The following is a 12,565-nucleotide window of genomic DNA, read 5'->3' on the forward strand; positions in this document are numbered from 1 at the left end:
AGCCACAGCTTCTCTGGGCAACCTGCGCCAGGGGCTCACCACCCTCAGAGTGGTGCCCCACCTCTCCTAGACCATAAATCCACTCAATCTGAGCAAATAAATACAATAAGTGTATTTAGTCCCGGCTGCATTTGCATATGGAAGTTTAAGTGATTTTAAAAGCCGGTCCCCTTTGGGTGGGCCATCTTTCTGAGTGTGACAGTAGCTCGTCCCTCTGAAAACATCTGGAGACCATATGCCGCCTGTCTACCTAAATTAATCCGCTTTCTGCCGTGAACATCCCATCAGAGCCTCCCTAATAGCTCTCCCTGACTTTTATAGACCTATCTCAACGCAGAATAAAGGCACCTTAAAAACCTTAGGTTCGGACCACTTAGCTTTTCGCTTTCCCTGGGGTTCAGCTGCAGACAGGTAAGTTGGTGTCCATGACCGTCACACCGCGGTCACAGCAGGAGAAATGGTCTCGGGTTGGCCACGACATAGAACCTCGGCAACTAGCAGCACCCCGTTGGGGGCTGGATGATCCCTCATTCAATCTTATCTGGAAAAACGAAAGCAAGCAGAAGTCCAAAGTGGAGAGGTTTCCCTTATATATGCTTTTTTTATGGGATGAATGTATGAAATTCCCCCCGAAACAGTGCCCTGCTCCTTGGCATGGCTGCTATCTGCTCCGGAAGCTTGCTGAAAGCTGCTCCGGGGCCGAAACTCCCTTTAGCTCAAGGCCATCGTCACAGCTTGATGAAGGGGGAGCCCCCGAGACCACTGAAACGCCACGGGGCTGAACTTCTACCAAAAAGTCAGCAAAACCCAAGGTGCCTTCAAAAGCCCCGGTTTCGGTTTAAAACCAGCGTGGTGGCACCAGTGAGCCACCCTTGCCCATGGGCACCGGAGCGAGGGCCAGGTTTCTCCGCACCCCCGGTGCTTCCCTGAGCTCTCCGAGGAGAACAAGGTGGGTTTTTTCCAGTCCATTTGGTCCGGTCGAGCCGGGGAGTGACAAAGGTCTGACGGGACCTGCCAAGCACAGGGGACGCCCCTTCTCAGAAGGAGGACTTTCCCCCTAGATGCAACCCCTCCCCTCCCAAGACAGGCAGCCTGCCCCAAAACCATGGCATACCTGGCTTTTTGGGTAAAAAAAAAAAAAACAAAACCCAAAAAACTAAATACCCGACAGCAGCACCGCAAACCGAGGTCCTATTCCCTGGCTGCTCCTCTACACGAGGTGGACGATGAGAACGGAGCAGCCGGACCCCACGGCCAACCCCAGCATGAGGTAAAACGTCATCACCACCCCTGCTGCCTCGGCCAACTCTTTCGGCACGATCTTGGGGCCGTAGACGATGACCAGCGTCCCCAGGTAGCCGTTGCTCAGCCCCAGCAGCGCTGTGAAGACCACGGGGTAGATGTCTCGGTTGAAGACCACCGTCCGGATGTGAGCCCGGGGCTGGTAGTTGCTGAGGATGAAGAGAGGGAGGAAGATGGTCCTGAGGAGGACGAGGGCGGGCAGCAGCTTGCTCTTGGGGCCGGGGGCCTGGATCCAGGCGGTGATTTGCCTCCCGCACCAGTCGGCAAAGTTGTACAGGAGGAAACAGGTGAGCGGCGCAAAGTACTTGGTGCTCCAGGGGCTTCCCGAGGACTTGCTGACCGACTCGATGTTGGAGGAGAGAGAAGGGAAGATGATGATGGAGATGAAGAAGACGTAGAAGAGGCAGAAGCCGAGGAGGGCGGTCTTCTGCAGGATGGGGCGGAGCGGGGGGATGCTGGTGCTTTTTGTGAGGAAGGAGGTATTTGTGGTGCCTCCTGGCTCTGCCTCGTCCTCCGCGGAGCTGTCGGGCGGCACGGTGGCCAGAGATGGGCTCTCCTTCTGGCTGCTCATGTAATACCTGGAAAAAGAGAAGGAGGGAGATTATTAGCCACATGTTCATGGTGGGGAGAACCCCAGACTGAGATTTGGAGAGAGAGCAGGAGAGTTGGTGACGCAGGGATGTCCACCAGACCCAGCAAAGTGGTTGCAGCGACCCCATTGCACCTCCAGCTCCCACACTGTATGGAGAGGTGACCCTCAAGGGACCCACCACCCCTTCTTCCCCACCGCAGGGATCCCTTTACACCCTCAGTGGTTCACGGGGGGGGACATACTGCATGCAGGCATTTGTGGGGGGCAGGTGATTTTGGGGGTTGCAAGCACCAACAAGACCGACGGGTCATAGAATCACAGAATGGTTCAGGTTGGAATGGACCTTGAAGCTCATCCAGTCCCAACCCCCTGCCGTGGGCAGGGACACCTCCCACCAGCCCAGGTTGCTCCAAGCCCTGTCCAACCTGGCCTTGAACACCTCCAGGGATGGGGCAGCCACAAATTTCCTCGGTAACCTGTTCCTGTGCCTCACCACCCTCAGAGTGAAAAATTTCTTCCTAATACCTAATCTAAATCTCCCCTCTTCCAGTTTGAAGCCACACCGGTGCATAACGTTGCAGACACGGACGCCCTACGGGGACCCACCTGGCTGGCTGCCTCCAGATGACGGCTCTCTGCTGACTTCACGCATTTTGGAAGCCCCGGCAGCGTCAGCACCCCTCCCCCCTCCTGGGGAGGCTTGCCAGAAACTCAGCAAACGCCGGGTCAGGCGCCCAGTTTCGGTCTGTGGTTTCGGTCAAATGGGGAAGCGTGGCGTGCGGTGGCACAGCGCCGGAGCCGGAGTGCACGGAGGGATGCCGGAGGGGGGGTGACGGGGCAGGGACCGGCACAGCAAGCATCTCATGGGTCCCCCCAACAAGCCCACTCGGCATGGGCAGCAGCAAACCCTCCCGACCCGTGCTTGTTGGGATGCCCACGCACCTGGAGTACTCCAGCCTGGGAAGGAGAAGGTACACCACGATGCAGATGACGATGAAGATGTCGGCGGTGAGGAAGTAGGCCAGGGCGCTGTCTGTAACGTTGGCCGCTGCCGCCAGGTCTATCACGGAGGCGACGGCGCTGATCGTGCCGCCCATGGCCTGACCTGCACGGGGGACCAGAAAGCTGGACCTCAGCACCCGGGGCGCGGGTGAGGGACATCGAGGTGGCAGAGAGCACCTCCAGTGAGGAGGACTTTGAGGAGGAACCCAGAAACAGCAACATCCTCTTACTAACACCTCCTGGAGTGCACAACCCCCCCAAAGGAAGCAGCTCACCCCCCTGCCCCACACGCTGGTCCCCAAACCCGGCTCAGGCTGCAGATCCCTATTTGTGGGACCGCATCACAGCCCAGGTCCCACCCTGCACCCCCTTCCAACACAGCCCCAGTGCTGCACGAGGGTCAGGATGGGACCAGACCTACTGGGTTTGCACATGCAGAGTGCCGCGGAGAAGGTCCAAACCCTGCCCAAAGCCTAAACCCGGCTTTCCACCACTCGTACATCTAACCACCTCTCTTCTGCACTCCCCCAGATGGGAACCCAAGCCACCAGCAAGAGGTATGTCATCTCGGGGATGCAGTGATCTCCCCCCCCCTAGGTTAAACTCATTAAAACGCTCCTGTCTTGGCCCCCGGGGAAAAAATTTCTCTTGTCTTGAATTTTTTCCCCTTCTCCTCTTGGTTTGTCAGCCATTCCGCAGCCCATTTATAATGTTATCAAACCTCCAGGGAGCTCATCACTCACAGCTCCCAACGGTGCCCCTCATCGCTCACGGAAACGCATGGAAACGCTGAGCAGAACGGAGGAGACGACGCAAAGCTGAAGATTCCTCCAGCCGCAAAACAGAGGAGCTGAGGGATGTTATCTCTTTCCCCCCTCCTTCTCCCGGCAGAGAACATCCAACCAGGTCAAGCTGTCGCGCTGGCCGGAGCTGCTCACCCCCTGGGCAGGGACGGTGAAGGACCACTCATCTCTGCTGAGCCCTCAGCACTTCGGTTGATGGGTATTTACAGAAACGAGCGGGTCGGTTCACGTGACCCGGCATGTTTCTCCTTCAGCAACTTCCCTTTATCACTAAGGCCAAGTTAAGTTTCTGAAATAAACCCCCACGTGACGGAACGCCTGATGCTGGAGGGAAAGAAAACCAACCACCCGCCCGCAGAAAAACCCAAGAGCGCGATCCCACCGGGAGGGCGCAACTCGGGGCGATGGTGGGGTCACCAACCCGAGATCAGCGCCTGCAAGTTCTTCATGGGGAAGCAGCTGCTCAGGCCGAAGATGCTGCTGGTGAAGACGGTTGAGGCGCTGCTGACGACGACCACGCAGGCGATGGTGAGGGCAAAGAAGGGGGTGGTCCAGGCGGAGGTGTCGACCTTCACCAGCACCGTGATCACCAGGAAGACGGCCAGCATGACGAAGAGGGAGGACAGGATCCGGACGCTGGCGGGCACCCTGGGGGACAAGGGGAAGGAGATGCTCGTTTGTTACCTATATAGTTTAAAACTATAACGGGAAGGCGCGACGCAGAAGACACCAACAGCCTCTGCTGCCAGAAGGATGGAAGAAAATTAAGAAAGGCGGGAGGGAAGATGAGTAAAAAGTAACGATTTTTCTCAGAGGGCTTTAGATGGGATTTCCACTTTTGCCATCGGTAGGACCCGCTTTGGAACACGTTACCCAGGGCAGTGGCGGAGTCCCCATCCCTGGAGGTATTTAAGGGTCGCGTAGATATAGTGCTGAGGGACGTGGTTTAGCGGTGGGCTTGGCAGTGTTAGGGTAATGATTGGACGAGATGATCTCACAGGGCTTCTCCAATTTAGGAGATTCTGTGATTCTGTGACCCACGAAGTCTACAAGCCCAACCGAGCTGTAAATACCCATTTCTCCCAGCAATTGGGAGTCTCCATCGCTGGAGCAGTGGATGGAGCCTGCCCGGGGAACACGGCAGGCCGGGGAAAAGCAACCCCAGGCACGTCACTACAAGATAATGAGTTCTTTGAACACGGAGGTTGCTTATCACCCGGACCGGACAGGCTGGCGGGACAGAGGGACAAGGGATGGAGGAGGGGGGGGGGAGCCAGCTCAGCAGCCGAGATCGAGAGATTAAGCACACACACGCATTCCTCTTTGCTGGCAAACAAACCACGGGAGTTTCATCTGGGAGAAGGAACGGTCGGAATGATAGATTTAAGGTGGGCTCACGCCGAGGCGTGGATGCTCCATATCCTAACCCAACTTGACAGCTGGTCGGACTGGAGCGAAGGTGGCACTGGATGAGCCCAAGCTCTCGCCAGCCTCTCCCCTGGTGACAACGATGCCATTTTTTTTTTTTAAGAGGAGAGACCGTTTGCCAAGCCATTAACCACGGCGTTTACGAGGACTTTATTCGCGGCGGCGCAACTCAAGCCAACTCCCGGCACGGGGGGAGGGGGCTGAAGCCAGAGAAAGGCAGGAGCGAAGCGGCTGACGGGATGGGAGCAGCACTTACTTGTTGACGAGCAAGAAGTTTCCGACCAGGCACAGCACCGAGGGCACGGTCGAAGCGATGGAGATGTAACTCTCGAAAAAGTCCTGCCAGGAAAAGAAAAAATAAAATAAAATAAAATAAAATAAAATAAAATAAAATAAAATAAAATAAAATAAAATAAAATAAAATAAAATAAAATAAAATAAAATAAAATAAAATAAAATATAAAAAAATAAAAAAAAGAAAAGAAAAGAAAAGAAACTTATCTATCTACAGAGATGGGGCCACGAGAAGGCGCCGGGCCCGTCGCATTTTTATTTTTGCAGCTTTGCGCCGTAGTCTTTCAATCGGTTTACAAGCACGTTCTTTTAGCCTCCCCTATCGGGAGCTTCACTGTAAGCGACGGGAAGTCAAATAATCGCTCCCGGAGGGTCCGTATAGACGGAGAGGTAAATGCCGGCACTTAACGGCGTCGGCTTGACGAAGCGGGGGCGGGGGGGGCTCAAAGCTCTACGGCCATATGATGAATTATAGGAGAAAAACACAAAGCAAAATGCAAAGTTGGCTGCTAAAACCAAGACTTATTGATCAACCTACTTAAACCCACCCCACCCCACCCCGAAACCAACCCAGGGATATTTAATATACCCCCAAGTAAATTGTCTTTTTCTTTTAGTGGGGGGGAACAGCCTTTAGAACGCTTTCCACTGAGCAGAAGTGTAATGGGGGTGTTCGACCCTACATTAACCCTATATATTCTTAGCATCAGTAACGGCTGACGCCATCGGGAACGCAGCCGCGCAAGAGTTTTTAGGAAGAAGACACCTCGCGACACTCGTTTTTTGCCTGACAAGCCTGACGTTGAAGCCATGAGGAGTGGGGGGGATGGAGGCAACGGGGGAGGACGCGGTGGCGGCGGAGCACCCTTCTCCCCCTCGCCTAGCACAGGGCCACCCTCTCTGTGGTCTTCGGGCGCCACGGGGGCTCCGTCTCCATCAGTTTCATCCACCCGGTATCTCGATTTACACCGGCACGCCGGTCCTTCAGCATCCTGGGACGCATCCCGTCGGTGACACTCTGCCTCCCTCCCCCATCAAAAACGCGGCCGGTTTAACAGCTCCTTAAAATTAAAGCGTGCGCAGGCGCGGGCGCCCTACCGGTGTGAGAAATCCCAGAGCGAACGCGGGCGTCGCTACGGGGCGACGTAAAATTATTATTATTATTATTATTATTATTATTATTATTATTATTATTATTAATAAATAAAATAATAAAATATTAATAAAATAAATAATAACAATAATAATAATAATAAAAATAATAAAATATTAAGAAAATAAATAATAATAATAATAATAATAATAATAATAATAATAATAATGATAAAAAAGCGCCCAAACCGCTTGAACAAGCTCGGAGGCGATGGGAGGAGGGCAGCGCACGGCCTCGGCACGCCGACGCTTTTTCCAGCCGCAAAGAAATGGCATCGCTTTGTCGGGGGGGCGGGGGGGGGAGCACGGGGAAATAAGGTCGCCGCGGCGGGAGGAGCAAGAGAAGGCGGCTTTTTCGGGGAGAAAAAGAGAGGCCGTCGAGCCTGCCGCCCCGCGGCTGGCTCATCAATCGCCCCGTCACAACCTCCTCGTCCCATATGCCAAAAAAACAGATGTTTAGCGCCGCCAGGAGATGCGCCGGTCACACCTGCCCCATCTCGAAGGAAAAGCCGTTAAAGCATCCGGAGACTATCGCAAACCGTGTGCTGCGGTGGGACCGATGCTCCCGCAAAACCCCGCTGCCCCCTCCAAATCACACGCTGCACCAACCGGCGCAAAGGCGAAAATACCGAAAATGTGTCCGACGCTTCACCACGGTGGCAAAAATTTAGGGCAATTTATCTCCCAGGCCACAGGGGGTTGCGGCCGAGCGCGGCTGGAAAAGCACAGAGCCCCGCGGGGCTCAGGGGCTCACCGAAGCATGAAGGACGTAAAAAAAAAAAAAAAAAGCCCCAACCAAAACCCCAAACAGATTTTTCACCTTTGCACAGTAGAAATTGTCCTGTGAAGAGCAGCTTTCCTTATAAACCTAATAAAACTTTCGTAAAACTTTCGTAAAACTTTCAAAAAACTTTCAAAAAACTTTCAAAAAACTTTCAAAACTTTCAAAAAACTTTCAAAAAACTTTCAAAAAACTTTCAAAAAACTTTCAAAAAACTTTCAAAAAACTTTCAAAACTTTCAAAAAACTTTCAAAACTTTCAAAAAACTTTCAAAACTTTCATAAAACTTTCAAAACTTTCATAAAACTTTCAAAACTTTCAAAACTTTCATAAAACTTTCAAAACTTTCATAAAACTTTCAAAAAACTTTCAAAACTTTCAAAAAACTTTCAAAACTTTCATAAAACTTTCAAAACTTTCAAAACTTTCAAAACTTTCAAAACTTTCATAACTTTCATAAAACTTTCAAAACTTTCAAAACTTTCATAAAACTTTCAAAACTTTCATAAAACTTTCAAAACTTTCAAAAAACTTTCAAAAAACTTTCAAAAAACTTTCAAAAAACTTTCAAAAAACTTTCAAAAAACTTTCAAAAAACTTTCAAAAAACTTTCAAAAAACTTTCAAAAAACTTTCAAAAAACTTTCAAAAAACTTTCAAAAAACTTTCAAAAAACTTTCAAAAAACTTTCAAAAAACTTTCAAAACTTTCATAAAACTTTCAAAACTTTCATAACTTTCAAAACTTAGCGCTTCAAACACAGGTAAAAGACAGACCGCAAAGTGCGACGCCTTTTAGTTTTAAGCATCTTTCCTGCGACTATTCGCGCTCCCCCAAATAAACCTCTACCCCAGGTTTGCCGCAGGCAAAACCCCAGGGGACGTTCGCTCACCTTCGGGGGAAGCGGAGGGGAAAACGAGCGAGTAAGGAAGGAAAGCGGCTTTTTTTTTTTTTTTTTTTCTTTTTCTTTTAATTATTATTTTTCCCTTTTCTGCCGTGAAAGCGGCACACTCACCCGCAGATCCGCCGCCGCCTGTCCCACCGGGCCCGCCTGATCCGAGCAGTTCTGCAGCTTGTACATCCAGTAGTGCTTCGCCGTGATGAAAAAATTCCAGGGCAGCAAGGAACCGATTCCCAGCAGGAAAAAAATAACGTAGGCCCCATGTAAGCGGTCGCTGGGCTTTTGCCGGCTGTACCGGTTCACCGAAGGCTCCTCGATCAGCGGCTCCTCGTCCGGGGATGAGTGGCTTCGCATAGCGCTGGCACGCTGAAAAAAACAAACAAACAAACAAAAAAACAACCCCAAAAATAAGATATTATGGCTTGAGGGGTGCAAAGTGTTGCTCGCAACACTCCTTTGGCCCCCGATCGCCGGCAAACGCCCGGATGAGTGAGCTGAACCGACGCGGCACTGGGAACGGCGTGGGAGAAGGGACCAAAACGATGGCATCACCCATGTTTCCGTCTATAATTAATAATTAACCCGTCCCCTCCGGCAGGAAAGCTCAGCAGGCACAAGGCTCTAACACAAAAATAAATAAATAAATATACTAATTAACACCTTGTAAACTAACGCCACCAGGATTTGCGGGGCGACCTGTAAACTAGCGTGAGCCCAGCAGCTTTGCTAAACTGGTTTGTAATACAGACGGGCTCGTAAACGACCGTACCATCATCGGGGCTTTGCCAAAATAAATAAATAAATAAATAAAAAATGACTCATTTAGGGTGACATCACGGGGCTTTGGGGCCTGTAAAGCCCCCGCGCCACCGGTGGGCTTTGCCAAACCCGCGGGAAAGCGATGGCGGCGATGCCACAGCACCGCCGGGCTCGGTAAAACGCTTGGGCAACTCGCCCGGTAGCCCCGGGGAAGAGCCGAGCCAAGGGCGGGGGGGGGGGAGAAATGCCGGAAATGAGGGTTTTCGCAAAAAAAAAAAAACAAAAACAAAACAACAAACACAAACCCTTCCGTTTCAGGCGTGGGAAGAAGCGCCGCATCCCTCCCTGCATCCCTCCCTGCATCCCCGCATCCCTCCATCCCCGTGACCCCCCACCCGCAGCACTTACCGGGGCGCCCCACGGCCCCGCCGCCTCCTTCCCCGCCGCCCCGCTCCGCTCCGCCTCGCCGGGGGTGGCCCCGCTCCGCTCCGCCCCGGCCCCGCTCCCGGTCCCGCTCCCGGTCCGGCCCCGCGGGCGGTACTGCGCCGGCGGACGGGAGGCGGGGGGCGGTGCAGCCCGGCGGGGGCGGGCACAGCCTCTCCCCCCGCCCCCCCTCCTTTTTTTTTGTTTCTTTCCCATTTTTAAATGGTTTTTGTTTGTTTGTTTTTCTTTTTTCCTTTATTATTATTTTTTCCTTTCTTTTTATTTCTTCCTTTTCTAATTTTCCTTTTTTATTTTTCCCTTTTTTATTAGTTTTTCCTTTTTTATTTTTTCCTTTTTTATTATTTTTTCCTTTCTTTTTATTTCTTCCTTTTCTATTTTTCCTTTTTTATTTTTTCCTTTTATTATTAGTTTTTCCTTTTTTATTTTTTCCTTTTTTATTATTTTTTCCTTTCTTTTTATTTCTTCCTTTTCTATTTTTCCTTTTTTATTTTTTCCTTTTTTTATTATTTTTTCCTTTCTTTTTATTTCTCCCTTTTTTATTTTTCCCTTTTTATTTTTTCCATTTTTATTATTTTTTCCTTTTTTAATATTTTTACTTTCTTTTTATTTCTTCCTTTTTTATTTTTCCCTTTTTATTGTTTTTTTTTCCCTTTTTAATTATTTTTTCCTTTTTTAATTATTTTTTCCTTTCTTTTTATTTTTTTCCTTTTTTATTTTTCCTTTTTTATTTTTTTATTTTTTATTATTTTTTCCCTATATTTTTTCCTTTTTCCTTTTTTCTTTTTTCCTCTTTATCTTTCCTTTTTTATTTTTATTATTTTTTTCCTTTTTCCGTTTTTCTTTTTTCTTTTTCCTTTCTTTTTATTTTTCCATTTTTATTTTTCCTTTTTTATTATTTTTTCCTTTTCCTTTCTTTTTTCCTTTTTTATTTTTCCCTTTTTTATTATTTTCCCTTTTTATTATTTTCCTTTTTTATTTTTCCTTCCTTTTTTATTTTCCTTCCTTTTTTATTTTTCCTTTTTTAATTTTTCCCTTTTTTCTTTATTATTTTCCCCCTCTTTTCTCCACCGCCCACTTTCATCCCCTTCCCTCCTCCCCCCCACCCCCCCTTTCTTTTTTTAAATTTATTTACTCTTGCAGATGCAGCGCTGGGGACCCCACGCTCTCTTAAAATCAGTGTTATTCGCAGCCTGGCTTATAGTGCTGTGGCAGCGGCGGAGGGGGGGGGGGGGGCTAACAAAAGCTTGCCCCCAGGCTTGCTTTTTTGGTGGGAGTCATCAAAGCGTAGAGTGCAGCATCCACTGCTGAGGATGCGAGGGATGGGAATGGAGAGCACCTTCTGGAGGATGAAGGACCCCCTTACCAGAGCCGGGACTCCTTTACTCGCTCCGCTTCCTGCAATGCCCCATTAGGACGAATTTCACTGTAAAGTCCTCAATTTCCTCCAAACTACACTTTAACGCTCCCCTTGAGGGCACCAGGAGCCTGTGAAGGAAACCGCCGTTAGCCGCCTTCCTCTCCCTCACTCTTCTCTCCCTTTTTCCTTCCCCAAGGATGGGTTTGGCCCCTCAGCACAGGAAAACATGACAAACTGGTGGAGCCCCAGCTTTTCCGTAACCCCTCTACAACCAGCCATACGTTGGCAATTAGTTTGCGCTCGGGTCGGCAATTAGCGGAGTTTTACACCTTGTGCTTCCTGGGGCCGCCTGTTCGCCTTTAGCCTTCCCCATCTCCGACATCTGAGATGATTATAACCGCCCCGCACCTCTTCCATGCTTTTTCCTCCACTGCACGCGTTCCCAGCCGCTCCTCATCAAAGAGAAAAAACACTCTCCTTTTTTTTTTTTTTTTTTTTTTTTTTTGGCAGAAGGCCCCGAGACGGTCTAGTCTGGATTTTCCACCCCCACCCCCCCCATATAGCCTGTGGGATAAATGCAGACGGACTTAGAGACCTCACCTCCCAGCGCACGCACAGCTGGCCACCGCCTGGGAGCCAGGACCAGCCACCACCCACCTCCGACCTCTTGGAGCCTTCGAGGAGAGCAGATCAGATGGCCTTGGCCACCCGGATGTCAAAATAGACACCCGCGCGCTCTATTATTATTTTTTTTTATTATTATGATTATTATTATTCTTTCGCGAGCACACAAGCAGAAGCGCGGCCACCAACCCGCCGGCGACACGCTGAAACGGAAAGGCTTTAGAGGAACGCCCGGCTTTCTCTCCGGCGGTTTTCTCCTTGGGATTTTCATCTGCATTGACGTGCCGGGCTGGGAAAGCACCTGCGGAGATGGCACAGCCTATCCGAGTCAGTAACCCATTGGCTCAGAGGGATTCGCCTGATATTTCCGACCTGCTGCCGCCTATCACGTCAAAAAACCCACCGCCGGAGAAGAACCTCGGATCGCATCAGCACAAGGGACCGTGACAGCCGAGCGGGGTAAACAAAGCCGGGCCACGCTCAGCCGAAGCCGTGACGGCCCCTCGAGTCAATATTACCCACACCGGAGAGCCCCTCCGCGCCGCAGACCCCCCCACGGGCTCGGGGCAGGATTTAGGGACACCCCCGTGCTCCAAGTGGGCTTTGAGCTCCAGCCCAACCCCAAATCCAGGGCTGGCACTGGTTTGAAAGCAAGATGAGCCGTGCCGGAGCAGAGAGGGTTTTCCTGGTCATCCCAAAGGAATAGCGGGCATCCCATAGCGCCGCTCCCTCTCCCTGTGCTGGAGGCGGAACGGAGCAAAGGGCGTATAAGTAACGGTTGAGAGATTGGAAATATATTAACCGGGACCTAACAGAGCAGCTCCCCCCAACCCCCGGATTGTAAAATCCCGCGGGAACTGGCCCAAAGGAATTTTCCTCAACGTGCAATGGAAAAGTCGACGGGACCCCGATGGGAGATGCTGCGGTGCTCCTGGGCGGCCTCTCTCCGGCAGAATACATCCGTCAAGGCTTAGCCACGGCACGGCAGGCACCGTTCGAACCCGTCGTGGGCTCCGAATTCAATACATCAACCGCAGAGGAGGTTTGGGCCGCCTTAATTTCGAGGGGAATGAGGGAGCGGAGTCCTTCAATAGGAGAACATCAGGGGAAACGGGTCAGCGGCTGGG

At 50.7% G+C, this 12,565-nt stretch overlaps 1 protein-coding gene across 1 annotated transcript; it reads right to left on the minus strand.

The window, feature by feature from the left end:
• Positions 1–1,099: 1,099 nt before the first annotated feature.
• SLC29A3 (solute carrier family 29 member 3) lies at positions 1,100–9,470 on the minus strand. Its single transcript, XM_082486542.1, has 6 exons — positions 9,422–9,470; positions 8,369–8,620; positions 5,384–5,466; positions 4,121–4,347; positions 2,837–2,999; positions 1,100–1,880 (listed from the first exon to the last, which is right to left on the minus strand). Exons 2-6 carry the CDS (start codon positions 8,606–8,608, stop codon positions 1,211–1,213), a joined length of 1,383 nt encoding a protein of 460 aa, XP_082342668.1. The 5' UTR covers positions 8,609–8,620; positions 9,422–9,470; the 3' UTR covers positions 1,100–1,210.
• Positions 9,471–12,565: the final 3,095 nt, after the last annotated feature.

The sequence above is a fragment of the Vanellus vanellus genome (assembly GCF_965231255.1).
Source record: "Vanellus vanellus genome assembly, chromosome: 7".
Taxonomy (NCBI): domain Eukaryota; kingdom Metazoa; phylum Chordata; class Aves; order Charadriiformes; family Charadriidae; genus Vanellus; species Vanellus vanellus.